This window comes from Genypterus blacodes, unplaced genomic scaffold, assembly GCF_046128005.1.
Source record: "Genypterus blacodes isolate CSIRO-AG114 ecotype Tasmania unplaced genomic scaffold, CSIRO-AGI_Gbla_v1 ptg000008l_1, whole genome shotgun sequence".
NCBI lineage: Eukaryota > Metazoa > Chordata > Actinopteri > Ophidiiformes > Ophidiidae > Genypterus > Genypterus blacodes.
This window is the reverse complement of record NW_027466822.1, coordinates 1,562,187-1,589,782: the sequence shown is the minus strand read 5'-3', so window position 1 is coordinate 1,589,782 and position 27,596 is coordinate 1,562,187. Positions and strand designations below refer to the sequence as shown.

Genomic DNA, 27,596 nt, shown 5'->3' with positions numbered 1-27,596 from the left:
TTGCAACCACATAGAATGACACACCGGTTGCTAGCTAAGTAGGGTAGTCTAGGGTGTCATCGGCATAAAATGTGAACAAGTACATTTCGACAAATACAAACCTGACTGAATAGGACAGGTCCCACTGAGATTTGAACTCTGATCGCTGGATTCAGAGTCCAAAGCTAACCATTACACCATGGCACCACATTCCACATGCTTGCAACCACATAGTATGACACACCGGTTGCTAGCTAAGTAGGGTAGTGTAGGGTGTCATCGGCATAAAATGTAAACAAGTACATTTCTACAAATACAACCCTGACTTAATAGGATTCCACCGAGACCTGAACCCCTGATCGCTGGATTCAGAGTGCTACCCATTACACCATGGAGCCACAATGTATACTGTTTGGAACCACATACAGGCCCTGGGAGATCGCTACTATGTTGACATATTTGCGGATCTTTACAGTGCTGTGATCAAGATCTTTTGGTATTTGGTTGTCATCATTGTAAATTGTGATATTGTTACCAGGCAGGATTGTGATAATTGATTGAGTTGATTACATAGATAACAGTGAGGCAATGAGAACAGTTCCACCGAGATTTGAACTCGGATCACTGGATTCAAAGTCCAGAGTGCTGACCATTACACCATGGAACCACGTACCACAAGTGTGGAGCCTCATACAACCACACACCAGTGGCTACCATAGTAGTCATAATCAGGATCGTTGTTACTCCTGATTAGTCCTCCTGGTTGTTGAAATGATCATGATTAGAGTGATTAGAGTCCCCTGTAGCCAGGTCTGGATGAAGATGACAGTCACTGTGGTTCTTTTTTCTGCTGTAACAATGTTCATTAGAGGCTGAATGATTGTTAAGTCTCCTGGGGAGGGATGGAAGAACAGCACTGTATGTTTGTGTTTACTGTTGTCATAGACCTCCTCCTCAGTTCAAATATGGTTTCTCTAGCTTTACGTCTTTCACTCGTCTTTTAAACCATCTGTCTTGCCTGTCCAAGATGTGCACATTGTTGTCCTCAAAAGAGTGTCACTTGTCCCTCAAGTATAGGTGAACTGCTGAGTCTTGCCCTGAAGAGCTGGCCCTCCTGTGTTGAATGATGCATTTGTTTAAGCCAGGAGTGTTTTGGTTTCCCCGCTGTACAGGTCTGTGCATTCCTCACTACTTTGGACTGGATAGACCAGGTTGCTCTTCTTGTGGGATCTATTGGCTGGACTAGTTTCTCTCTCCGCGTGTTGCTGGGTTTGAAAGCTACAGGCATATGGTGTTGGTTGAAAATCCTTCTGACTTCTCAGATACTCCTCAAGCATATGGAATGACAATTTTTTGGGGGTTGTTTCTTCTTCTTTACATCACTCACAGTGCTGGTGTTCTTATGACAAAGGACCAGTTAGGGTATCCACGAACTTTAAGTAAGTTCTTCAGGTGTTTGTGCTCTGTGTCTTTGGTCTTGGTACGAAAGAAGAGATTGAGATTCCTAATGGCATAAGGCATCTGCCACTCCTGTTTACATGAAGAGGTCCCACCGAGATTTGAACTCGGATTGCTGGATTCAGAGTCCAGAGTGCTAACCATTACACCATGGCACCACAATCCACATCCTCGCAACCACGTAGAATGACACACCGGTTGCTAGCTAAGTAGGGTAGTGTAGTGTGTCATCGGCATAAAATGTAAACAAGTACATTTCGACAAATACAAACCTGACTGAATAGGACAGGTCCCACCGAGATTTGAACTCGGATCGCTGGATTCAGAGTCCAAAGCTAACCATAACACCATGGCACCACATTCCACATGCTTGCAACCACATAGAATGACACACCGGTTGCTAGCTAAGTAGGGTAGTCTAGGGTGTCATCGGCATAAAATGTGAACAAGTACATTTCGACAAATACAAACCTGACTGAATAGGACAGGTCCCACTGAGATTTGAACTCTGATCGCTGGATTCAGAGTCCAAAGCTAACCATTACACCATGGCACCACATTCCACATGCTTGCAACCACATAGTATGACACAGCGGTTGCTAGCTAAGTAGGGTAGTGTAGGGTGTCATCGGCATAAAATGTAAACAAGTACATTTCTACAAATACAACCCTGACTTAATAGGATTCCACCGAGACCTGAACCCCTGATCGCTGGATTCAGAGTGCTAACCATTACACCATGGAGCCACAATGTATACTGTTTGGAACCACATACAGGCCCTGGGAGATCGCTACTATATTGACATATTTGCGGATCTTTACAGTGCTGTGATCAAGATCTTTTGGTATTTGGTTGTCATCATTGTAAATTGTGATATTGTTACCAGGCAGGATTGTGATAATTGATTGAGTTGATTACATAGATAACAGTGAGGCAATGAGAACAGTTCCACCGAGATTTGAACTCAGATCACTGGATTCAAAGTCCAGAGTGCTGACCATTACACCATGGAACCACGTACCACAAGTGTGGAGCCTCATACAACCACACACCAGTGGCTACCATAGTAGTCATAATCAGGATCGTTGTTACTACTGATAAGTCCTCCTGGTTGTTGAAATGATCATGATTAGAGTGATTAGAGTCCCCTGTAGCCAGGTCTGGATGAAGATGACAGTCACTGTGGTTCTTTTTTCTGCTGTAACAATGTTCATTAGAGGCTGAATGATTGTTAAGTCTCCTGGGGAGGGATGGAAGAACAGCACTGTATGTTTGTGTTTACTGTTGTCATAGACCTCCTCCTCAGTTCAAATATGGTTTCTCTAGCTTTACGTCTTTCACTCGTCTTTTAAACCATCTGTCTTGCCTGTCCAAGATGTGCACATTGTTGTCCTCAAAAGAGTGTCACTTGTCCCTCAAGTATAGGTGACCTGCTGAGTCTTGCCCTGAAGAGCAGGCCCTCCTGTGTTGAATCATGCATTTGTTTAAGCGTGGAGTGTTTTGGTTTCCCCGCTGTTCAGGTCTGTGCATTCCTCACTACTTTGGACTGGATAGACCAGGTTGCTCTTCTTGTGGGATCTATTGGCTGGACCAGTTTCTCTCTCCGCGTGTTGCTGGGTTTGAAAGCTACAGGCATATGGTGTTGGTTGAAAATCCTTCTGACTTCTCAGATACTCCTCAAGCATATGGAATGACAATTTTTTGGGGGTTGTTTCTTCTTCTTTACATCACTCACAGTGCTGGTGTTCTTATGACAAAGGACCAGTTAGGGTATCCACGGACTTTAAGTAAGTTCTTCAGGTGTTTGTGCTCTGTGTCTTTGGTCTTGGTACGAAAGAAGAGATTGAGATTCCTAATGGCATAAGGGATCTGCCACAGCCTCACTCTTGTTTACATGAAGAGGTCCCACCGAGATTTGAACTCGGATCACTGGATTCAGAGTCCAGAGTGCTAACCATTACACCATGGCACAATATTCCACATGCTTGCAACCACATAGAATGACACACCGGTTGCTAGCTGAGTAGGGTAGTGTAGTGTGTCATCGGCATAAAATGTAAACAAGTACATTTCGACGAATACAACCCTGACTAAATAGGACAGGTCCCACTGAGATTTGAACTCAGATCGCTGGATTCAGAGTCCAGAGTGCTAACCATTACACCATGGCACCACATTCCACATGCTTGCAACCACATAGTATGACACACCGGTTGCTAGCTTAGTAGGGTAGTGTAGGGTGTCATCGGCATAAAATGTGAACAAGTACATTTCGACAAATACAACCCTGACTTAATAGGATTCCACCGAGACCTGAACCCCTGATGGCTGGATTCAGAGTGCTAACCATTACACCATGGAGCCACAATGTATACTGTTTGGAACCACATACAGGCCCTGGGAGATCGCTACTATATTGACATATTTGCGGATCTTTACAGTGCTGTGATCAAGATCTTTTGGTATTTGGTTGTCATCATTGTAAATTGTGATAATGTTACCAGGCAGGATGGTGATAATTGATTGAGTTTATTACATAGATAACAGTGAGGCAATGAGAACAGTTCCACCGAGATTTGAACTCGGATCACTGGATTCAAAGTCCAGAGTGCTGACCATTACACCATGGAACCACGTAACACAAGTGTGGAGCCTCATACAACCACACACCAGTGGCTACCATAGTAGTCATAATCAGGATTGTTGTTACTCCTGATTAGTCCTCCTGGTTGTTGAAATGATCATGATTAGAGTGATTAGAGTCCCCTGTAGCCAGGTCTGGATGAAGATGACAGTCACTGTGGTTCTTTTTTCTGCTGTAACAATGTTCATTAGAGGCTGAATGATTGTTAAGTCTCCTGGGGAGGGATGGAAGAACAGCACTGTATGTTTGTGTTAAGTGGTGTGGTAGACCTCCTCCTCAGTTCAAATATGGTTTCTCTAGCTTTACGTCTTTCACTCGTCTTTTAAACCATCTGTCTTCCCTGTCCAAGATGTGCACATTGTTGTCCTCAAAAGAGTGTCACTTGTCCCTCAAGTATAGGTGAACTGCTGAGTCTTGCCCTGAAGAGCTGGCCCTCCTGTGTTGAATCATGCATTTGTTTAAGTGTGGAGTGTTTTGGTTTCCCCGCTGTTCAGGTCTGTGCATTCCTCACTACTTTGGACTGGATAGACCAGGTTGCTCTTCTTGTGGGATCTATTGGCTGGACCAGTTTCTCTCTCCGCGTGTTGCTGGGTTTGAAAGCTACAGGCATATGGTGTTGGTTGAAAATCCTTCTGACTTCTCAGATACTCCTCAAGCATATGGAATGACAATTTTTTGGGGGTTGTTTCTTCTTCTTTACATCACTCACAGTGCTGGTGTTCTTATTGGTTCTTTTGACAAAGGAGCAGTTAGGGTATCCACGAACTTTAAGTAAGTTCTTCAGGTGTTTGTGCTCTGTGTCTTTGGTCTTGGTACGAAAGAAGAGATTGAGATTCCTAATGGCATAAGGCATCTGCCACAGCCTCACTCTTGTTTACATGAAGAGGTCCCACCGAGATTTGAACACGGATCGCTGGATTCAGAGTCCAGAGTGCTAACCATTACACCATGGCACCACATTCCACATGCTCGCAACCACGTAGAATGACACACCGGTTGCTAGCTAAGTAGGGTAGTGTAGTGTGTCATCGGCATAAAATGTAAACAAGTACATTTCGACAAATACAACCCTGACTAAAGAGGACAGGTCCCACCGAGATTTGAACACGGATCGCTGGATTCAGAGTCCAGAGTGCTAACCATTACACCATGGCACCACATTCCACATGCTTGCAACCACATAGTATGATACACCGGTTGCTAGCTAAGTAGGGTAGTCTAGGGTGTCATCGGCATAAAATGTGAACAAGTACATTTCGACAAATACAAACCTGACTGAATAGGACAGGTCCCACTGAGATTTGAACTCTGATCGCTGGATTCAGAGTCCAAAGCTAACCATTACACCATGGCACCACATTCCACATGCTTGCAACCACATAGTATGACACACCGGTTGCTAGCTAAGTAGGGTAGTGTAGGGTGTCATCGGCATAAAATGTAAACAAGTACATTTCTACAAATCAACCCTGACTTAATAGGATTCCACCGAGACCTGAACCCCTGATCGCTGGATTCAGAGTGCTAACCATTACACCATGGAGCCACAATGTATACTGTTTGGAACCACATACAGGCCCTGGGAGATTGCTACTATATTGACATATTTGCAGATCTTTACAGGGCTGTGATCAAGATCTTTTGGTATTTGGTTGTCATCATTGTAATAATGTTACCAGGCAGAATTGTGATAATTGATTGAGTTGATTACATAGATAACAGTGAGGCAATGAGAACAGTTCCACCGAGATTTGAACTCGGATCACTGGATTCAAAGTCCAGAGTGCTGACCATTACACCATGGAACCACGTACCACAAGTGTGGAGCCTCATACAACCACACACCAGTGGCTACCATAGTAGTCATAATCAGGATCGTTGTTACTCCTGATTAGTCCTCCTGGTTGTTGAAATGATCATGATTAGAGTGATTAGAGTCCCCTGTAGCCAGGTCTGGATGAAGATGACAGTCACTGTGGTTCTTTTTTCTGCTGTAACAATGTTCATTAGAGGCTGAATGATTGTTAAGTCTCCTGGGGAGGGATGGAAGAACAGCACTGTATGTTTGTGTTTACTGTTGTCATAGACCTCCTCCTCAGTTCAAATATGGTTTCTCTAGCTTTACGTCTTTCACTCGTCTTTTAAACCATCTGTCTTGCCTGTCCAAGATGTGCACATTGTTGTCCTCAAAAGAGTGTCACTTGTCCCTCAAGTATAGGTGAACTGCTGAGTCTTGCCCTGAAGAGCTGGCCCTCCTGTGTTGAATGATGCATTTGTTTAAGCCAGGAGTGTTTTGGTTTCCCCGCTGTACAGGTCTGTGCATTCCTCACTACTTTGGACTGGATAGACCAGGTTGCTCTTCTTGTGGGATCTATTGGCTGGACTAGTTTCTCTCTCCGCGTGTTGCTGGGTTTGAAAGCTACAGGCATATGGTGTTGGTTGAAAATCCTTCTGACTTGTCAGATACTCCTCAAGCATATGGAATGACAATTTTTTGGGGGTTGTTTCTTCTTCTTTACATCACTCACAGTGCTGGTGTTCTTATGACAAAGGACCAGTTAGGGTATCCACGAACTTTAAGTAAGTTCTTCAGGTGTTTGTGCTCTGTGTCTTTGGTCTTGGTACGAAAGAAGAGATTGAGATTCCTAATGGCATAAGGCATCTGCCACTCCTGTTTACATGAAGAGGTCCCACCGAGATTTGAACTGGGATCGCTGGATTCAGAGTCCAGAGTGCTAACCATTACACCATGGCACCACACCCACATCCTCGCAACCACGTAGAATGACACACCGGTTGCTAGCTAAGTAGGGTAGTGTAGTGTGTCATCGGCATAAAATGTAAACAAGTACATTTCGACAAATACAAACCTGACTGAATAGGACAGGTCCCACCGAGATTTGAACTCGGATCGCTGGATTCAGAGTCCAGAGTGCTAACCATTACACCATGGCACAATATTCCACATGCTTGCAACCACATAGAATGACACACCGGTTGCTAGCTAAGTAGGGTAGTCTAGGGTGTCATCGGCATAAAATGTGAACAAGTACATTTCCACAAATACAAACCTGACTGAATAGGACAGGTCCCACTGAGATTTGAACTCTGATCGCTGGATTCAGAGTCCAAAGCTTACCATTACACCATGGCACCACATTCCACATGCTTGCAACCACATAGTATGACACACCGGTTGCTAGCTAAGTAGCGTAGTGTAGGGTGTCATCGGCATAAAATGTAAACAAGTACATTTCTACAAAAACAACCCTGACTTAATAGGATTCCACTGAGACCTGAACCCCTGATCGCTGGATTCAGAGTGCTAACCATTACACCATGGAGCCACAATGTATACTGTTTGGAACCACATACAGGCCCCGGGAGATCGCTACTATATTGACATATTTGCGGATCTTTACAGTGCTGTGATCAAGATCTTTTGGTATTTGGTTGTCATCATTGTAAATTGTGATAATGTTACCAGGCGGGATTTTGATAATTGATTGAGTTGATTACATAGATAACAGTGAGGCAATGCGAACGGTTCCACTGAGATTTGAACTCGGATCCAGGATTCAGAGTCCAGAGTGCTAACCATTACACCATGGCACCACATTCCACATGCTCGCAACCACGTAGTATGACACACCGGTTGCTAGCTTAGTAGGGTAGTGTAGTGTGTCATCGGCATAAAATGTAAACAAGTACATTTCGACAAATACAAACCTGACTAAATAGGACAGGTCCCACCGATATTTGAACTCTAGGAACTAGGAAAGTAGGGTGTCATCCGCTTAAAATGTAAATAAGTAAATTTTATTACAAATACAAACATGTTTTGATAGGAAAGGTCTCACAGTGACTGGAACTCAGATGTAACCTGAAACATAAACTTGTCTTTATGTTGTTACGAAACTTTGAGGTTTTTTTTACTTGTTCTAAAATTATTATTATTTATAATGTAAAATAATCTTTTTTTAACTTTAAATCAAAAACCTCTTAAAAGTATATGAATGTCATTTTTTCAAATTAGTTAAATTAATCTAATGTGCTCTTTTGAACACAGACCTAAGGTTTGTAATTACTAACGTTGTACGTTTTCAGAATCAGAAATTAGGCAAATAGCGACGTAATTCAGTCTTAAGTCACCAGTTAACATAGGCATCCGTGAATGCAGGCAGCGTCAGTGGGTGTCGCGTTGTTTACCTTCCCCGCATATGCAGACCAATGAGAAACATGGGGGACGAATTTAAAACAAGCGTTCATTACAATGGCTATATACGTATCAGACGAATAATAACTAAATCCACAATTATAGTGTTTAAGGGTGTATATACATGTTTATTTAATGTTCGTCTGCTTGTTCCTTACCGGAAGATCCAGCTAGACGGACACTTTAAGGTTTCAGAAGTTAAAGATGGCGCTCCCCTGGTTAACGAGATGTAACAGTCGTAGGTTTCAACTTGTATTCAGCCGTCAGTGGCTTTTAATTCCCGGAAACATCGCCCTGAATCTGTCCGCAAAGACGCGGCCGCCACCCTCGTTGCTTGCAGATGTTGGAGCAGCGTTTCGCCCGTACAGCTCTGACGGCGGCGGACAAAAACAAAACAAGAAGGTGTTCGTTGTCGGTGTCCCGAACATTTTCACCTGGTTCCGTTTTCGGGTCTACTTTTTTCTGATCAGATCCTACTTTGACAAAGAGTTCAACATTGAGGAGTTCACAGAGGGAGCGACACAGGTCAGAGAAAAGAAGATTTGCTGCCCTCAGTGATTTGGTTGCATCGTAATAGAGAGATGTTTGTTTTACTGAACAACAACTCAGTTTGTCAGCCTTCTCGTGGGGTTGTGATGGCGGGTGTGTAGCCGAGACTCGTTGGAAGTGTTGTTGTGAATTCTAACACAAACTTTTCAAAGTTAGTGTTTATTCTGCAGTGCAAACCGCGCAGCGACGTATGATGCTGTGGTGGTGCGTATAGGTGTCAGCGTGAAAATGCAGGTTCCACCGAGATTTGAACTCGGATCGCTGGATTCAGAGTCCAGAGTGCTGACCATTACACCATGGAACCACAACGTCTCCCATGTGCTGGACCAAATAAACGCTTGATACAATATTGCTGCTGGAATCGCTTTATCACATTCAAACGGCAATCCACAGTCGTTAGTTTGGAAGGACACTTAAACGGAATGAAACCCTAACTATAATAAGCTGTTGATTCCCTCCTGCAGGCTTTCTGCCATGTTTCCAGACTGCTGTCACAGTGTCAGTTTCAGGCCCTTGAGGGCCTCGTGGCAAATGACGTGAGTATGGAAATGTAATGACCCATTCTGTTCATGCATTCACCCAGACAGTGACACCACATATACGTACATGTACGTAAATACATACTGTTTTATGGTCTATGGTCCCTGATATACCCTGTGATGGTTACTGCGTAAGGCAATGGAACCAAATGAAATCAAGGCAGCTTTACCAGGTTGTTTATTTTCTTCAGCTCATGAATTAATAATTTGAACTGTAACATGTCACTGAGGATTACACAGTGAAAATCAAGCAGAAGCTTAATCAATTATCTAAATAGAAACTAGATTGTTCATTTTGGATTGATGGTGTAAATGCTTCAGCAGTTTTTGGGTGTTGAGGTGCCTGGTCTCGTTCTAAAGCATCCACTTATTTTTTTCTGACACCCACCTCTCTTTGCTGGAGATATGTTACACACCGTTCTGTCGTCCTTACAGCTCATCGGGAAGCTGGAGGAAAAGTGTAATCTGATGCAATCAAGTTACAAGAAGGCTCTCTCTGCAGATCATGATGAGATCATGTACACAACTCCAGGAGACGTGGGAATTTACTTTGATGATAATGGTACGAATGAGGTGGACTCATTTGGAAGACTGTGGTGCTACTATTCAGTTTATGTTCAACTGTTGCGTTGTGAATGTTGTTGTTTTGTTCAGGGAGGAAGTTTGTGAGCATTTTGATGTGTTTCTGGTATCTGACGAGCGCACGTCTTCCTGAAGACGCCGTGGAGGGAGTTCCCAGCGTCCAGGTGGCCATCGGTGGACAGGAAGGCTCGGAAATGAAGAGACTGCTAACAGCTAATTATGAGTGAGTATATTTATCATGGAAGGATAAACAAAAGCTTTTATTTTTTCATCTTAGGAGAGAATATAAATGCACATAAATGAGTAAACTGAGCTCTTCTTGTTTTGGTTTCCCAACAGATTTCAGAGGGAATTTACCGAAGGAGTACCGCCAGATTGGACCATTATGAGGATAGAGCACTCTAAACTTTTGGATTAATGACTGTATTTATTTTAAGGTGAAATCCAAGAATTTGATCAAAGACTTGTAATGTTGCTCAGTATTTGCTCATATTAAATGGAGGAAAAACACCTTGAGATACATCACAGATGGAGAACAGCTGTCACCTTCTGACCGGGAAGTCCAAGGAAAGCACCAGGCCAGCACCAGGCCAGGCTGGATTCATGCATTGCTCACTGTAGTAAAGGCATGTAGCTGCTCAGGGCCCTCATTTATAATGATGATGATGATGACGACAGAGGGTCCACACCTCTACACAGCAGTTGGCGTAGAAGCCACTTACAGCTTCATGAACGAGTCCCCATAACTGTGCAACATGAGTGTTGCTGATTGTTTTTCCTCCCTTTCTCTAATGAGCCAACAACCAATGATCAGAATTTGCCCTGTATATGTGAGTTTACAGGATTTGACCCGCATCTGATTGTGATCAGATTTTCCTGTTGGTTTTCATTCTGCTGCTTTGGTGTATACATAAGTGTTTTCACAATTTAACGTTCAAACATAAAAAGCTGTCTCTGATCACCCATACCTATCTGCAGCAGACCTGTGATCTCTTATTAAAGATTTTACAGTGAAACAAGTCTTCATAAGTTTCCTGCAGCATTATTTCCATTTCTATTTTTATGTAGAAATGTTTTTATTATATTTTGTTAGCTCCAATATGTACATGGACCATGGTGATTATACAGATAATTGTGCACATTCAATTATTTTGTTCTGGCCTTCTGTTGAACAACCAAATTGTGCAATTGACATTAGAACAAGACGCATCGCTGCATTAAAATTTAATTACAAAGGGATAGAAGTCCTTTCAACCATTTCCCACTTTATCTGGGTCTGTCACAGGGGCAGTGAGTTGAACCCAGTAGCTCAGGTCTCTCTCTATCCTTGGCTACGCTCTGCAGGTCTTCTCAGGGGATTCCACAGCATTCACAGCAGGTTGGCCAGTTGGGATATACATTATAGGTAGCATTCTGATTAGCTGCCCCAACCACCTCGGTGCAGCTGTGTTTCTGATCAGAATCTTTTCTTTTTTTCTTTTTTTTTCCAAAAAATGATAATTATAAATTAATTTTTAAATAAAAGAACATTACAGAACAAAATAATGGGTCTCAATCAGACAGTTTAGCAGCTGTCGAAAGATAATGAAGTTGAATAACTTCATTTAACAGGGACACATACAAACCATATGTCTATTCAACAAATAAGTAAAAGAAAACAAAATAAAGTTCACTTGGTTCATTTTTGATACATCTGAGAACAATTCGGGGCTTTGGCAGCCCTTCATCCGGCTTAAATATATGCCTGATTTCTCACAGAATTGGTAACAAAGTGGAAATCAGGGTTAACAGTATTAATGAAAAGGAACAACAAATTGTCACAACAGTGTAAACTGCACGTGCGTACGTGTATCTGTTTAAAGTAAATGTACCGTATGTGCGCTGTTTAATTAAACAGAAATATTAGAACTAACAGCAGAAGAGATGTCGACATGGTGACGTCACTCAGTCTTTTGCTGTCCGATTGGTCCGTTTCCGTAAGAGTCGCCCTCCCATTGGCCAGACCCAGCTGCCACTCACTAACATTTGTATAGTAGGTGGTCCGTGTCGATGAGGTTGGTCCAGTTTCTGTGACAGCCTCCGCTTTCTAGCTCGACATGGATTGAAACATGGAGATCAAACACCTGTAAAAAAACATCAAAAGCCAAAGTGAAAATTTCACCATGAAACTCGCCTATGTGGCCTTTTACGGAGTTACTCTGGGGCTTCTGGCGGTTGGCCTGCGAGAGTTGCTGACAGGCTTCGAGGAGAACAGATGCAGCATGACCTATATGTTTGAATACCCAGAGTACCGGGTGAGTACAGGCTAATTATCGCCATTAATAACAGCTTAAAATAGTCGTTAAGTACAACGTGGCGCCCCGTGCGTGTGCCTGTGTTTGTAACGGGGGCGACGCTACCAAACACACCTCGCTACACGGAAACAAAACCATGTTTCCAGCCTGAAGGAGCGTCATTAAATAATGCCTGTCAAACGTCGTTTTCGGCTATTTCCTGATCTCTGCTTACACAGAGCAGGTGCTACAGGTTAATTAGATGCCAGGTTATCTCGTGACTTAAGTCTTGAATCGCTGACTGCCTGTAATGTTTTTTTATTTATTTATTTTTTTTAACGTGGCTCAATTTTACATTTAGAACGTATTTACTGTACATTTTATTTTGGGAATAAAATACACCAATGTTGATTCGTATATTCGTCTATCTAAGTTGGTGTGTTGTCCTTTATTTTGTAATGAGTCTGTGAAATGTGATTGCTGCAGGAACGATTGACCAGGTTAATGTTTCTACAAAGGCTAAAAGTAATTTGATACAGACAGAAATGATTTTGATATCCATGTCAACGCCTTTCTGTCCTTTATTGTGTTCCATTTTGTCATGGTCACCATGGAAAAACACCAATCAGCTAAATATTATATAAACGTCCCTATAGAATAAATCTCCCAATATTCATTTTGTTGGAGTTAATACCTCTGCCAATGCCAAGTAGTCCTCAAGGTTTGACTCTTTCTCAATGATGAAATCTTACAGGTTATTGACAAATCTTTGAATATTTCATGTTCTGTTCCAAAGTTATTCACAAAAACAAGTTATAGCGCCACCATCGGGTGGATTGATGTTTCTTTTTTACATAAGTAGTGAGCAAACATGTTTACCAAGCTTGGTTCCAATAAGCTGATTAATTCTTGAGATACAGTATTTTTTCAAGAATGAGCCACGCCCACTTACATTTAACAGCCAATTGTAGCAAAACGGAGTTGAAAATCAAAAATCAGAAATACAGATTTTGTCCAGCTCTGTCCAAATATTGTACTTGTGAAATTTGGTTACAATTGATCCAAAATTGTGGGAACAGATGCAGTTTTGGAAACATTTAGTATGTAACAATGGGATGTAAATGAGACCCAAGAAATCCAGGGAGGAAATAATTGGTTTAAAGGTTGTATATCAAAACATGAAAGTGACAATCGCAACGCCACCATCAGGCCCACAGACACCAACATTTCTTCCCTAGATCATGTCCAACCTGCAAACACACACTGACAATCACCTTGTTGACGGAGGCAATAATGAAGACGGACGACATTTATGTGAACAACTGCACAATCTCATCTGTCATCACTAAAACCGGCTTCAGTGCACCGAGGGTGAAGCCACCTGTTAACATTGAGGCTTGACTCGTTGATCCAGGACACCGGGGTCCTGCTTTCACCTCCGGCACCTGTCATGGCTGGAGGTGTACATGTGCATTAAGGATTCAGATAAAAATAACCCCATACAAACACAGGTCATAATGTTATAACACCATTTCTCAAATGCCTGTCCTGTAATCCTCTCAGCTGTTTGACACACACACGTACACCAAGCCAAGTGAGGGCAGTAGGAGGCGAGCTAAGATGTTCCCAACGCATTCTAAGCCCCACACACACATTATGCTTTGCTCTTTATGTTCACTAATGTGTTCGTCTGTCCAGAAGTGGAGCACAGCTGCAGGCAGTCCGCAATGTGCTCATCCACTGTACACACTGATAGGATAAGGATCGGAGAAATGCAACGGTGTCATAGGGTAAATACAATTTTTACAGGATGATGTCAAACAGCATTGTAGGCTAGTACAAATCGCGTCATAGGTTGTGATAGAGAGAAAAAGAGAAGAGAGAAACAGAAAAAAACAAAACAGAGGACATCCCACCCAGAATCCGCACCCAACACCACAGTCACACAAAGTATAACTTTACCAGAGCCTCCACATCCCTCATTTTAATACACAGGCTGATTATTCTCCCAACATTTCAAGTTTTCTCCAAATATTTCAACCTCATTTCCTCGACGATCTTCAAAATGCCCTATAACTATGCGTCATGTCAAATGCTTGCTTCAATAAAAATATACAAGTTTTCTCCAAATATTTCAACTTCATTCCCGTAACATGCCAACTTTTTTTCTCAACACACACACACACACACACCACACATCACAGCCGAGTGGGTGCTATATTCGCCTAAGCACACACTCATCCCTTCTGTTTGTAGATAAACAGATATAGGCCAAGATCTGTGTGTGTGTGTGTGTGTGTGTGTGTGTGTGTGTGTGTGTGTGTGTGTGTGTGTGTGTGTGTGTGTGTGTGTGTGTGTGTGTGTGTGTGTGTGTGTGTGTGTGTGTGTGTGTGTGTGTGTGTGTGTGTGTGTGTGTGTGTGTGTGTGTGTGTGTGTGTGTGTGTGTGTGTGTGTGTGTGTGTGTGTGTGTGTCAGATGAAATAGCACATATTTAATAGTGAATACAAGTGTAGGTCAAAGTTCATGGACTGACTGCACCTTCTTCTCTGTTTCTCAGCGGGTGGCGCTGCCTCGCCGCGTGGCCCGGCTGTACCCGGCGTACGGCCTGTACCTGTACGGTGAGGGGCTGTACGCACAGGAGACCCGCTCACTGAAACTCACCGGCGCCCCGGTGCTGTTCTTGCCTGGAAACGCGGGCAGTTACAAACAAGGTAAGAACATCTGGTGACGGCAGTGGAGCAGGCGTTTCAGCAGGTTGAGGTCAGGCGATGAGGTTGCACGAGGACATAAAAGCTAGTGATCCCTCGTCTCTGCCTTGATTGTTCTCTTACCTGACCGGCGAGCAAATTGCATCGTCCTTGACAAGTGTGTGCACAAAGCTCCTCAATCAAAGCCAGTGGACACTCCTCCAGGCCTCAGTTATCGAGTTTTCTAATCAGGAAATATTAAATCAGGAAATGGAGCAGGTCTGTTGTTCTTGTTCAGTTCTCTTGTCAGTTGTGTGTGGGAGGAGAACGCCCACTGTTTTATCCTGCAGCCACACTCTGTTCTATTGTGCGTGTATGTGTGATTGTAATTGTGATGATCGTGCTCTGTGCTTACATGTGAAGTGAAATATTCTATTTTGTGAGCTGCTGAACTTGTGTGGTGCTGGGTCAGTTCAGGGGTCAGGGTAGGTGGTGTGTTTCACGGCAGCGTCACAGCTGATCAGATGGTGGTTTAACCCTAATAACAGAAATACATTTAGTTTTAGTTTTCTTCCATTTTTATTCTCTACAGTTCTAAGAAAGACAATGAAAAATTACTTAATCTTTGTTTTTGGATGTTGCATTAAAATAATCTATTTTGAAATATCATTTCAAATTCATTTTGAGAGAACATTTTATTCCTTCCTCAGTGTGTGTAGCAGTAGTGAGTATCGGGCTGTAATTCGTTCACCAGTGTGATTTGAATCTGACTCATGTTTTCACACCTAAAACACACAGAACCTCATCATTCTCAGCATAACTCATGACGTCTGATCCTTCTCTCTCCCTCTCTCTCTCTCTCTCTTTCCCTCTCTGAAGCTCGCTCGCTGGGTTCTGTGGCCCTGAGGAAAGCGGAGAACGTGGAGGCAGGAATCCACTTCAACGTGTTCACCGTGGACTTCAACGAGGAGTTGGTGGCTCTGTACGGCGGCAGTTTGCTCCGGCAGACGCACTTCCTGCACGAGAGCATTAAGGCCATCCTGCGACTATACAAGGTCAGGGGCTCGCATGTCGTCCACTCATCAGCGGGGGGGGGGGTTACTATGTATGACAGATGTTACTGGAGGCGATGCATTTCATTGGAGGAGGGATATGTTTCCTACCCTAACGAAACACATGGCATTCCATCACCTTCTACGTTTACATTTCAAGCATCTGCTGGCACATTTCACATCTACGACTCGATCACAACGTGCTCAACCACAGAAGTAACTACAAAAAGTGTTTTTGAGTTTTCGCAATCGACCCTTCGATAGCCAAAGTATGGAAGCCAAGCGTTGACGTGTGGTGTCATTATTTTATTGCTTTCCAGACATAAGATCATTTCATTTTCTCTAGATGAAGGCGTGATTTTCTTTTGATCTCAAGGAAACAGATAGATATAGAGAAAATGTAATTGCTGCAGGAGTTATTGTCCTGTAGCACGTTACCATGTCACATTGCTTTGCAGGCGAGGCCCAACAGAAAGCAGATTTGTCAAGATCTGTTATTTAGGGAAAACATAATGGCAAGTGGAAGAGAGGCCACAAGTAACAACAATCCACACTCTATATGACATTCAGTGATTCTAATCTAATGAAGATTATCCGATTAAAATGACAAACGCACTAAGATTGCATGATTGTAAGTCAATTTACTCGAGCTTTTAAACGCCACATGGTCTTGAAATACTGATCTGTCTGTGTTTCCTCTTTCCCGGTTTGTTCCTCAGGACCTAGAGAGCCCCCCTGGCAGCGTGGTGCTGGTGGGTCACTCCATGGGGGGCGTGGTGGCCCGGGCACTCTTCACCTTGCCCCGCTTTAAACCCAGTCTGGTCACCCTCATCATCACGCAGGCGTCCCCTCACCTGTCGCCGGTGCTCGCCCTCGACACCTACCTGCTGGGTAAGGAGAACCCGCATGGTGCTCAGGTGGTTTGTTGACATGCGACCCCTCTGGCCATAATCATCGCCTTCCTTCCCTCGCCCACCAACTGCTCCGTCTGCTCTGTGGGTAGATTTCTATGCCGCGGTGAGACGGAAGTGGGTGAACCAGGCCGTTGACCTCAGGAATGTGACGGTGGTGTCTGTCGGGGGCGGTTACCGTGACTACCAGGTCCGCTCCGGCCTTGTTTCTCTGCCTTGCCCCCCAGGAGACCCCAACAAGTTGTCACTGGTGGTAAGTATGTGTTTCAATCGGCGTGGAACATAGACGCGTTTACCCCCTGATCTCGTCCTCACGTCCTGTTTCCCCTCTTTCTTTTTTTGCTCAGGCAACGGCAGTTCCGCGGACGTGGGTGTCCACCGACCATCTGTCCATCGTTTGGTAAAACGCCCGTTACGTTTTTGCCCAAGATGTTTCTCTGCAAGTCTTTTTTGTCACTTATGTGTGAACGTGTTTGTGTCCAGGTGCAAAGAGCTTGTTCTTGCTACTGTCAGGGCGTTTTTTGACCTCATCGACCCTGAGACGAGACAGGTCAGAGCTGCCTAAGCTGTTGGATAAATCAATGACAGCTATTTGTCCCTATAGACTAACAGGAGTTGGGTCATGTCTGTGCTTAGCATTTACTGTAAGCGAGCTCCATCTTTGATCTCCTCAGTTCACGGAGAGCACGGGGAGGAGGATCTCTGTCCTGAATCATCACTTCATCAGACACCCTGTCAGGATGCTGGACGAAGCTCCTGAGACGGCCGTCACATTCTTAGGTCTGCAGCCTACATCGAGTTACCGAAACGACCCATTTATTTGTTAACCCCCGTGTCTAAGTAGGAATGGAAATGATAACTGAGAAATATGTCTTTTTTCAGATTTGCCTGAAGCCTGGAGTGAAGTGAACACACTGCGTCTGTCTTACAGCACACCCAAGGTACAACAAAGAACTCATTTTAATACATTATACCTTTTAACGTGCTGTCGTAGTGGAATAATAATTACTTTGGGCTTGCATTGATGAAAGATTAAAGTTTAAAGAATAAAGTTTCCTAATTAGATTCCTAATTAGTCAGATTTGTTTGAAGAAATCAGTGAGATGTTTTGCACTTAAGCTGTTTCCGAGTCATGTCTGTTGTTATTGGACTTATTAACTGGAAGCTCAAAGCCTTAATAGAGAAATATAGTGTATCACCCACGTAAAGAGAGACGTCTATAAGTGCTCCGTGTGGTTCTCTGCCCGCAGGAGGTGCAGGTCAAATACTTCCTGTTCACCTTGTCGAGTCGAAGGAAAGCCTACAGTCATTTCTACTGCCGGAACAGCAACCTGGTGAGGTGGTGTGGTGTGTGTGTGTGTGTGATTTAAAGTGATTGTATTAAACTGGATGATGTAAAGGATAAGTGCAAGGGCAATAGAGTCGTGCATCACTGTCACATCAACCTGATCTGAGGTTGTGGTTCCACAGGAGATGAGCAGCTGGGTGTACGGCTGCACACAGAGGAATGGCTCCTCGTGGTAAGAGTCAATATCTGCATGTTAATGTTTATAAAACCTGTTTAAAGTGATGCCAAGTCATCACTGGAGGAATTATGATCAAATGAAACATTTTAAGTGTCAGTTGTGTTCTGGTTCTTTACATTTTCCAGCTTGCGTGCTGTCGATCTGTCGATGGGAACTGAGCTTCTGCCACCATACAAGGTAAGAAACCAACAATCAACACTGACCCAGCGAGTCTGTTCAAGTATTGTTTGGCTGAACTGCTATTGATTGTACTGTGAAGGAAACAATATGAAGAGTTAAAATCAGACAGGATCACATGTATATACATTTCCTACACTTGTTTTTTTCCTGCCCTCGAACATCAAATCGGGTCAAATTTGAATGCACAGGTTTTAACTTTCCCTCATTTTCCTAAGGTCCTGATTCTGAGTCTCAGTGATTTGTCTTCAGTCACTCACCTGGTTGTTGCAGCCTCCAGCCTCAGTGGCAAACAGGTATGTTAAAGAAACGACACTGGGTACATGCACATTTCCCCTAACCTGAAGATCATCTGGCTTAGTAGGCGTGACAGTGGCGAGGTACCTTTCATCAATCAGTTACAGCCTGACCTAGTGAGACTAGATGAGCCTGATTACAGACTAAGCAATCTACCAGATTAGTTAACTAACAAGTGACCTGAGGACCAACTTAACTGTTCCTTGGATGCCCGCTTGTGTTAAAGTGTTATAAATGACACTGAGTTTGTTCCTCAGTTCACAGTGGAGTGTGAGTGGCAGAGGCAAGAATCTCAGACACTATCCGTCCCTGTGCCGCACGTCCTGTCCTTCGGTGAGTTGTCTTAACTGTTGGTGTGGATTCATAAACATCCCGAGTGAAAGCAGCGATGTTGGTTCAGTACCTTGGGTTTTCCAGGTTTGAGCTCCAGTGACGTGACGGTGAACTCCTCCGGTCTCCTCCACACTGTGGAGCTGCAACACTTTCACCAGGTATGTTCCAGTCTCTCTTTGTGTGCTCGCTACACGTGTTCTCTCTCTGTGTTCCTGTACTACATTTTGAGAACCGCTGTGTCCTCAGGTTTACCAGGCTTTCAGAATCACTGTTGCGAGCCTCTGCAAAGTACATAAAGGTGCGTTTCAGTGACTTTGGGTTTGACTCATTGGCGCTCTCACATGCTGAGGTGCAGCGTTGACTGTAGTGTTTGTCTCTGCAGATAGAACGCCTAACGTGTACAGGATGCAGGTACCGTGGTTTAAGGAGGACTCGTTAACTACGGTCAGGTGAGTTGGTGTCCAGCAGGTAAACATGTTGTCACACAGCCTCTGATGTGTCTCCTAACATGATGTCATCTGTTCACCAGCGTGCCGTCAGTGACCGAGATGTCAGGGATGCTCCACACACGTGGCCTGGACAACACCTCAGCTGTCCTTCTTCAGCTCCACACTGCCCCCAACTGTCAGTATAAGGTACTACGGACAAAAACGTGACTCCTGCATCTGCTTGCCAATTTGCATCAAAATGCTTTTATCTTCATTAAATCTTAATTAAACTGACAAGATATGTTGCTCACATGTTTACTCTGTCGTTCTTTTAACCTCAGGTGTCGGTGAGGACTGCATTCCACAGGGTGCTGGGACAGGTAAGACACAACCTTTGTACTTTGTTCCTTGTTGTTTCTCATCTATCTGCAGGTTTCCAAAAAAGTGACAATGTCAGAAAAGACTGAGAATAATGTGCAGAGCATCCTGATAATCTATGTAGTGGACACTGGATATGAAAGTCAAAGGTCTTGTGTTCACACTCATTGTGCAGATGTTGAGGTTCTGTGGTCCCATGGTGCCGGTGTACACAGCTGTAACTCTCCTCCTGGCCTGTGGAGGGCAGCTGTCCTCCATCCTGAGGACGGGCCGACCTGGAGACATGAGCCAGGTGGTGGGTAAAGGCCTCCAGCCGCACAAAGTGGACCTGCCCGTGTATCTGCTCCACGTCCTGCTCGGGTAGGCACCACAAGTGTGACGTCACTCACTGATCACTGTCAAATCAGTAAGTAAGTAAATCTTAACTTACTGACCTCCTCTTCCTCCTCCACCTCCTCCTTCAGGTGTAACTGGTTTCAGGAGGCTTGGTCGTTTCTTTACCTCCCTCCTATGGACGGCCTCCCCCTCACCTCCCCTGATGGGTCGTTTCAACAGGGCGTGGTGCCGGTGGAGACCTGGCCCCGCCTCCTGTCGCCGCTGCTTTACGTGTTCGGGGCGGCCGTGGCGTTTTGGGGCAGCGCCCTGCTCCGCCTCGTCATTCAGCTGCTCTCACTAATATTAGCTCCACTCCACAGGTACGTTTAGACGTTTGACTGCAGAGTCTATAATTTGTTGGAACAATGACACTCCTGTATTGTTCAGTGAAATACTCAAGTCTCTTTTCTGTTCAGTAGACCGGAGGTGTCCAGGCACTGTGGCACCCTGCGTCCACGCACCCAGCTCCTCCTTACGCTCTCTCTGGCTGTGATAGGCGGGGCATCCTGCGGGGCTTTGGCTGTCTTTGTAGCCTTTTCGCTGCACCTCTATAGGGTGAGTCACATTGGAGATGCAGTGGTAACTATGGCCACCTTACATACATTGTTGTAACCTGTGTTTCCTGTTTGCGTTCGTCGTGACCTAAGGTACTAAGGCTGCAGATGACAGAGAGATCCCTGAGTCACATGCTGAACCTGGTAAGATGTGCTGCGTTTACAAAACAGGAAACCTGATAGGCAGAACTGTGCGGGTGCATTTGTTTCGTAAAAACAGAAACATAACAAACTTGAACAGAGTTAGAAAGCCAGCCAGAGTTTGAGCTTTGTGTGATTTTAAAGATGTGGGAGATTGTAAGTCGTGTGTGTGTGTGTGTGTGTGTGTGTGTGTGTGTGTGTGTGTGTGTGTGTGTGTGTGTGTGTGTGTGTGTGTGTGTGTGTGTGTGTGTGTGTGTGTGTGTGTGTGTGTGTGTGTGTGTGTGTGTGTGTGTGTGTGTGTGTGTGTGTGTGTGTGTGTGTGTGTGTGTGTGTGTGTGTGTGTGTGTGTGTGTGTGTGTGTGTGTGTGTGTGTCCCCTCGTCCTCGTCCTCACAGGCACCGCAGAAGTACACCGACACTGAGAACGGCATGGTGAACGCCGAGGCTCCCAGCAAACCCAGAGAGTGCAACGGCGCCCCCCTGCTGTCAGTGTGTGCCCTGCAGGACGTGCGGGACGACCTGAAGCTCCACCTCTGCCTGTCTGTGCTCTTCATGCTGCCGGTCATGCTCGCAGCGCCGTCACTCATCCACTGGATCCGCAACCTGAGGTATTAATGATGCGGGCGCAGGAGAGGGTGACCTTGCTTTAATGTGCGCTCTATTCTTATGACCGGCTGATAATACGATACGCTTTAGCAGTCTATAATTTGAACTTCATCCTTGACATTTCCAACGGGGTGGTAGATTGATTATCCCTGCTATTTTTGCACCACGCTATTGTCATTGTCATCCCATACATTACAACATGTCTGTCTGTGTACTTGTTATGTTTAACTCCTGATGGTCTGCAGGTTTTCCGCCCAGTTGGATCCCGACCCGTGCTGGCCACACATTGTGCCTCTAATCTCTGTTTACGTGCTGCTTATTAACTGCAACACTCTTAAACTCAGAAACAGGTAAGAGGGCGACGATTAGAGCATTAGAGTGATGTAATCTGTGTTTAGAGTGTCGGTAATGAGCTGCAGGTGTGGAAGGTGGCAGCACAGAGAGTTCTCATTGGCGGAAAGTTAAATCAGCCGCTTGACATCAATTTCAAAAGACGTAACTTAAATGTGTCACAATTGAGGAACAAACTGCCAGATAACTTTTTGTTTTCTGATCCCTTTTCCAGTAAACTCCTCCATTTCGTCTCCTACCTCCCTCTGCCCTTGACCGTTGCCATGGTGATCTTCTCTCCCTTCCACCTCTACAGAGTCACCTACTTCCTGTTGGCAGCACTGGCACCCGTGGCTTTGTGTTGTCTGCTCTGACAGCATGTGACTGGTTCCAGTCCCTAACACTACAGTCAGGCTGAACCTGGACTGGACTGGTCTTGTTTCAGGAGGTTCTTCTGTCCCTGGAGGACACGTCTAGCTGCCTGGAGCAGAGCCTATAGACATACAGAGTTTGGGGAACGACCTGCTCAATGTTGGCACGAAGGATTCCACGGCAAATTCCACCAGGATTTCAGACGCAAGGGTGCAATGGCCGTGGAACCGTCGGTGTGAATACGGCTCCACTGTGTTGACCTGAAACCACGTTTGCCTTACTTTGTATATCTATAGCTCTGTCCTCAAGGAGCGATCACGCTCTCTGACGCCAGAGATTCAAACAGGTTACTGCAAAGACGTAGCACGCATGCATTCTGTCAACCCAAAGTGCTCCCGGTTACGTTCACCTCAACCTTTTTGATTCGCAGCAGTAAGAAGGTTTGCACTGGCACCACCTGCTGCATGTTACTTCACCATCACACACACTACCTGCTCTGGATTCGTGTGATAGGACACCAGGTTTTCTGCATTTACTTTACTAAACATTTGTCTGTCAGAAGCAGGAGTCATTTGGTCTATCAGGGTTTGTTTTGGTTGTACTTCTTTCTTGTGCTAACTAGTTCTTCTCATCTTCATGTCAGCTCAGCAGCTTTTGTGCCTTCTTGTTTTCTGACGTGTAATTCCTGCAGCAATACATTCTGCCTTCCAGTCTGCAGCCTCTGGTAGACGCGGCGTTATTGGCAATAGTTGTATTGATCATGTGTATACTTACAAATCACAGAGGATATCGGAGTACTTCGGTGTACTTATTCGGTTGTTGCACATGCAGGACGAGGCCATCTGAGGCTGCGTGTTCAAGGTTGTCGGCTTCTCTAATCTGCCTCTCATGCCGTCGTTTGTTTTGGGCCTTGTTGCCTCTTGTGGCTTTGGTTGCAGCCTAGTTTGCCCGTCTGGTCTCTGTGAGCTGACAAAGTGATTCTCTAAGTCTTGGCAATGTGAGGAGAAATGTTTGTAGGAAAAAGTGGAGCTGGGTTTGTTTTTTTTCAGCAGCTTTTTTTCATTGAAGTAGTTAGTAGAAACCTTGAAAGTCGTCCATTAGCTTTTGTATGAAGCTTAAAGGTATTAAAGGGCCTCAGGGGTTCAGAAGCTAAAAAATCTCCACTGATGTATTCAAGCGCTCGGCACTCTGAATCCTTGCATCCATATCCAGCAGTTGTCTGCTTCCTGGTACATGCAGGCTGGCCACTCTTGTCAACTCGCGTTGATACCGATGGAGTCTCGCTGCCTCTCGACATCCAATCCAACACATCCTGCTTCATTTGACCAATCACAGACCACAGTAGCTGCGTCGACGGTCACGGACATCATTCAGCTGAGTGCAGCAGCAGGGTACTGACATGTAAGAGGCAAAGCCGCCTGGTCCAAAGGTCAACTGCCGCCGTTCACTACTGTGTGTGTGTGTGGTTAACCTAGTACAGAAGCTAATTAAGGTTGTTTTGTTTGTGAATTTCTCTTCGTGTTTGCTGTGAATGACTTTGGCCCCAGCCTGCAGAGTGGTAAACTGTGCACGCTGTACCCGTCTGTGTGAAGCGTCCCAACATCGGGTGTCATGTTTGTGTAACTGAGCGTTTTAGACCCAAACCTTTAAAGTCTGGCAAAGGAAAATGCAGGGAATCAAATGACCACGCGGCCATTTTAAAACAGGGGGTAGAAACCTATGATCGATACAATACTTGGCAACATGTTTGGATAAGTGCCCCCACCCCTCCGCGAGTGCTGTGAAGTGTTTTAACAAACTAGTATTTAAATACCACATTTTTTATCACGCCGACTTTGAGAATAAACTCCATTAAACTACAAATGTTACAGTAATGCTATGTAACCGTTACAACAATAGAAGCGCCATCAAATAATACTTGTCTCAAGAATGCAAGCCCTGGACTTGGGCGTCTGGCACTGTTGTTGTCGGCCACTCTGCTGATGTGTTGGACGTCTGCTTAAGCGTCCACTGGGCTCACGCGTGGATGTGTGACATGTTACACAGTATTTATCACTTCTACATATATACGTCTAGGTCAAGCTACTTTATCTGTTAACTACACATCACCTTGATTTGATTTGATTTTTTTTTCTACCATGTAATTATTTGGTGATGTTGTTATGGACATCTCACCGTAACAGAACTTTGTGGAATTTGTAAAGTTTGCACTATTTGAACCCACAGTGTGTCTGCTGTTCTGGGTGTGGCCTCTGATACGCCACTCAAATGTGCATTACTTTCTACATCATGAAGGAACCCCACACACACGCACACATATGCATCCTTTAGAGTTATGTCAATTTAAATATATGAGCTTCATCTTCTCAATGCAAAGCAGCAACTGAATCAAAGCACATATTGTGTGTGTGTGTGGGGGGTTCATCACAGCAAACATCCGCTGTAGCTGCGAACATGCAAGTACAGAGTTTCTGCAGAGGCATCGAGTTACTGCAAATGTGCTCAGTCAAACGTTCCTGTATTTATCTGGAATCGAGCACAATGTGATGTTTCTCTGAAGCACGCCTGGTTTGCGTTATTGTGTTAAGTGCAGTGCAAATACCAAGACACGAGTAAGAAATGGTGTGTAAGATTGTAAAACTAACAGGTGAATAATCCTGAATGTGGATGTTGTGAATGAGAACCGCATAAGTTTGTAATCTTTGTCGTTTCTCCTGGCGATAGAATACATGGTAACATTTAAGTTAATCTAGTTACTGTAAATGGAAGTAAACATCAGTGCGTGTTTCTACTGTCTAAGTGCTTTCTAGTCAGGTATATTTCATTTATTTTACTTCTACCTAGAGTGACTTTAAAAACCTATAACCTCCTGCTAGCTGGTCCTTGTTGCGCAGAACTAGTTAGCCCTGATCTTTGCTGATAACAGTATACCAGGCCAATAAAATGTGCTTTTGAAGAGACTTCTTTTCTGGTGAGGTTCTTCTAGGTGTGCACGAGAGTTTCTGATCCTCAGGTTTCAGCGTTGTTCTGACGAAAAGGTGTCGCTTTGATGTTTTTTTTATATTTCTCACATTTTTATCTGACGTTATTGTAAATGGGCAAACTGTGCAATTTTTTGGTACTGTTGCAATAAAATCGAAGGGGGAAAAAATCAACTGGCGGTCTGTGTTCTTCTGTTATTGTTGAAATTTTACACTTTGGTTTTTCGGGTGTGTAATGTAACACTTTCACTTACACTAAAGATTTAATAGTTTAATAGTGACTGTGCAAATTAATGAACATCCGGGGTTTGATTTAGTTGAAATGACGCATAGAAATCGGCACACCTTCACATAAGGCTGCACATGTTGACAAGATTAATAACATGAAGAATTGGCAGCAAATTTCAACACTAATGGGGTGCAAAAATGGCTTTAAAATTAAGTAATGTATTTTTGTAAATAAACAGACCTGTTTTTTTTCCACTGCGCCTATGTGTTACTATATATAGCCTTAATACCACAGTTAATCTCTACCAACTCTTAAATATTTAAAATCTCCCCCCAAGCTCCATTTCTATGTTTTATTTATACTCTGATATCCTCTTAGTTTTTGAGTACGGCTGCACCTCTGTTGTTTGGCCACTAGAGGCCTCTGTTCCTCTGTTGATTCCCGTAGACTGCATCTGCGACAGCGCGCCAGCAGAGCAAAGCAGAACTGACTGCAGGTAAACCCCAGTGTGTCCAGAGTGTGTCTCTGCGGTGGCACTTCATTAGGTACACCTGTATGAATCCCGTCCTGCCTACTGTCAAGTCGGAGTGTGTCTTGGGTTGACGCTAGCGTCAGACTCGGTTCCACTCAGGCTAAGCTGTGTTGCAGGATCAACTCGTGGTAGATCACACGGATGTTTCTCAAGAAAGTGCTCACTGGGAATGTTTATGCCTTGCTTATCTTTGTGGAAAATCGGATAATTTATGCAGCAAATTAGGGTTTGACACGTGACTTCACTGATGTAACTGAAGGCTGATTATCCTACAGGTCGGTACACACTCACACACATCTCTCCTCTACTCCCTCTCTCATCCCGCTAAAGTCTCTGCCTCTCTATCATTCTCCCACACTCATATTTGCATGTCATCTAAACACAGACACCATCGTGTGTTCGAACCCCTCAGTGGCCCGGTGGCGCCTCGCTCAAGCCTCTGCAGCGCCCAAAAACATTGCGCCATAATTCCCCTGCAGGCTGCGCGTTCCTCTCCCTCTCAGGACCGGATGCAGCGGTGTGCATGCTGGTCAGCGGGCAGATGTGCAGCGTGCATGTGCCGGGGTGCCGGAGTGAGGACGGCGGGCTGTGACCGCAGTGCATTGCGATGCAGAGGCCCGATGAGGACGAGCTGCTAGCCCGGAGCGGCGGTTCGGTCCGTGGACGAGCCGATCTTTTTGAACCCATTTGTTTTAAAGGGCCCATATGTAGTTAAGCATGCACAAGTTACTGTAGGTCCTTTGGGACTGTTAATATGAGTTTATGGACATCTGAAAATTACTCTCACGTTCAGTATGTTTACATGCACTTTACAATTTGGTTTTACTAATATTAGATAAACTTTATATGTACACCTTAACGCGACTGGGGACATCCCAGTGGATTATTTCCTTCAAATGGTTAAACTCAGTGATCTGTGCAGTCAGGAGACACCGGAGGTCCCTGTGCTGGTGCTCGGCTGTGATCTCTGGGGGTGAGCCAACGAGCCTTTGGGCCTCTGCTGGTGCCAGGAGACAAACAAACCCCAAATTAGGCCTGGAAACGGCTGTTATGTTAGTTGTTTATAACTGCGGGTCCAACTCAACTGGGCCTGTTACAGTAACATAAGCCACCGGCTCATTCACTGTTCCGATGACTCGCTTACTCGAAAGGACCTGATGAAACTCGTGTAAGAATGAAGAAGAAGAATGATGATGGATGATCTAAGTTTTCTCTGTGATAAAGAGGAAATTGTCCGTTATTTCATGGGTAAAAAACATTTAAAAATTGGATTAAGTTTCTCGTTATGCTGAAGTAGTATTTGCGTGGGTAGCTAACGCCACTGGACGCAACAACGAGCCAATCTGGACTGAGTGTCCGATTCAAAAGAATCGAATCACTGAAAACAATCACCTCCAGGCAGCAGCAGAGGAGGGGAGGGGGGAGGAGGAGGAGGAGGAGGAGGAGG

At 44.5% G+C, this 27,596-nt stretch overlaps 2 protein-coding genes and 11 non-coding genes across 14 annotated transcripts; 2 read left to right on the top strand and 11 right to left on the bottom strand.

The window, feature by feature from the left end:
* Nucleotides 1–574: 574 nt before the first annotated feature.
* Nucleotides 575–646, bottom strand: trnaq-uug (transfer RNA glutamine (anticodon UUG)). The gene has a single exon. It is a non-coding gene; the product is annotated as a tRNA-Gln (tRNA).
* Nucleotides 647–1,523: 877 nt separating this feature from the next.
* On the bottom strand, nucleotides 1,524–1,595 carry trnaq-cug (transfer RNA glutamine (anticodon CUG)). The gene has a single exon. It is a non-coding gene; the product is annotated as a tRNA-Gln (tRNA).
* A 786-nt stretch (nucleotides 1,596–2,381) lies between these two features.
* On the bottom strand, nucleotides 2,382–2,453 carry trnaq-uug (transfer RNA glutamine (anticodon UUG)). Its single transcript has one exon. It is a non-coding gene; the product is annotated as a tRNA-Gln (tRNA).
* An 885-nt stretch (nucleotides 2,454–3,338) lies between these two features.
* trnaq-cug (transfer RNA glutamine (anticodon CUG)) lies at nucleotides 3,339–3,407 on the bottom strand. The gene has a single exon. It is a non-coding gene; the product is annotated as a tRNA-Gln (tRNA).
* A 132-nt stretch (nucleotides 3,408–3,539) lies between these two features.
* trnaq-cug (transfer RNA glutamine (anticodon CUG)) lies at nucleotides 3,540–3,611 on the bottom strand. The gene has a single exon. It is a non-coding gene; the product is annotated as a tRNA-Gln (tRNA).
* A 388-nt stretch (nucleotides 3,612–3,999) lies between these two features.
* Nucleotides 4,000–4,071, bottom strand: trnaq-uug (transfer RNA glutamine (anticodon UUG)). The gene has a single exon. It is a non-coding gene; the product is annotated as a tRNA-Gln (tRNA).
* An 895-nt stretch (nucleotides 4,072–4,966) lies between these two features.
* trnaq-cug (transfer RNA glutamine (anticodon CUG)) lies at nucleotides 4,967–5,038 on the bottom strand. The gene has a single exon. It is a non-coding gene; the product is annotated as a tRNA-Gln (tRNA).
* A 129-nt stretch (nucleotides 5,039–5,167) lies between these two features.
* On the bottom strand, nucleotides 5,168–5,239 carry trnaq-cug (transfer RNA glutamine (anticodon CUG)). The gene has a single exon. It is a non-coding gene; the product is annotated as a tRNA-Gln (tRNA).
* Nucleotides 5,240–5,818: 579 nt separating this feature from the next.
* Nucleotides 5,819–5,890, bottom strand: trnaq-uug (transfer RNA glutamine (anticodon UUG)). The gene has a single exon. It is a non-coding gene; the product is annotated as a tRNA-Gln (tRNA).
* A 1,077-nt stretch (nucleotides 5,891–6,967) lies between these two features.
* trnaq-cug (transfer RNA glutamine (anticodon CUG)) lies at nucleotides 6,968–7,036 on the bottom strand. Its single transcript has one exon. It is a non-coding gene; the product is annotated as a tRNA-Gln (tRNA).
* Nucleotides 7,037–8,395: 1,359 nt separating this feature from the next.
* Nucleotides 8,396–10,989, top strand: maip1 (matrix AAA peptidase interacting protein 1). The gene is made up of 5 exons (XM_076156081.1): nucleotides 8,396–8,823; nucleotides 9,312–9,383; nucleotides 9,822–9,948; nucleotides 10,041–10,191; nucleotides 10,308–10,989. The coding sequence occupies exons 1-5, from the start codon at nucleotides 8,503–8,505 to the stop codon at nucleotides 10,384–10,386; spliced, it is 750 nt and encodes a 249-aa protein (XP_076012196.1). The 5' UTR covers nucleotides 8,396–8,502; the 3' UTR covers nucleotides 10,387–10,989.
* trnaq-cug (transfer RNA glutamine (anticodon CUG)) lies at nucleotides 9,080–9,151 on the bottom strand. The gene has a single exon. It is a non-coding gene; the product is annotated as a tRNA-Gln (tRNA).
* A 1,010-nt stretch (nucleotides 10,990–11,999) lies between the features above and the next one.
* pgap1 (post-GPI attachment to proteins inositol deacylase 1) lies at nucleotides 12,000–25,359 on the top strand. 2 transcript variants are annotated; one of them, XM_076156070.1, is made up of 26 exons: nucleotides 12,000–12,262; nucleotides 14,799–14,952; nucleotides 15,808–15,983; nucleotides 16,700–16,871; nucleotides 16,984–17,144; nucleotides 17,239–17,291; nucleotides 17,375–17,441; nucleotides 17,566–17,671; nucleotides 17,774–17,832; nucleotides 18,142–18,225; nucleotides 18,362–18,411; nucleotides 18,543–18,594; nucleotides 18,813–18,890; nucleotides 19,149–19,224; nucleotides 19,309–19,382; nucleotides 19,471–19,522; nucleotides 19,607–19,673; nucleotides 19,754–19,859; nucleotides 19,994–20,032; nucleotides 20,206–20,390; nucleotides 20,495–20,725; nucleotides 20,825–20,960; nucleotides 21,053–21,103; nucleotides 21,496–21,707; nucleotides 21,951–22,055; nucleotides 22,271–25,359. In XM_076156070.1, the coding sequence occupies exons 1-26, from the start codon at nucleotides 12,131–12,133 to the stop codon at nucleotides 22,407–22,409; spliced, it is 2,817 nt and encodes a 938-aa protein (XP_076012185.1). In that variant the 5' UTR covers nucleotides 12,000–12,130; the 3' UTR covers nucleotides 22,410–25,359. The 2 variants fall into 2 exon arrangements, with proteins under 2 accessions (XP_076012185.1, XP_076012177.1); XM_076156062.1 differs by having other exon boundaries at nucleotides 20,822–20,960.
* The last annotated feature ends 2,237 nt before the right edge of the window (nucleotides 25,360–27,596 follow it).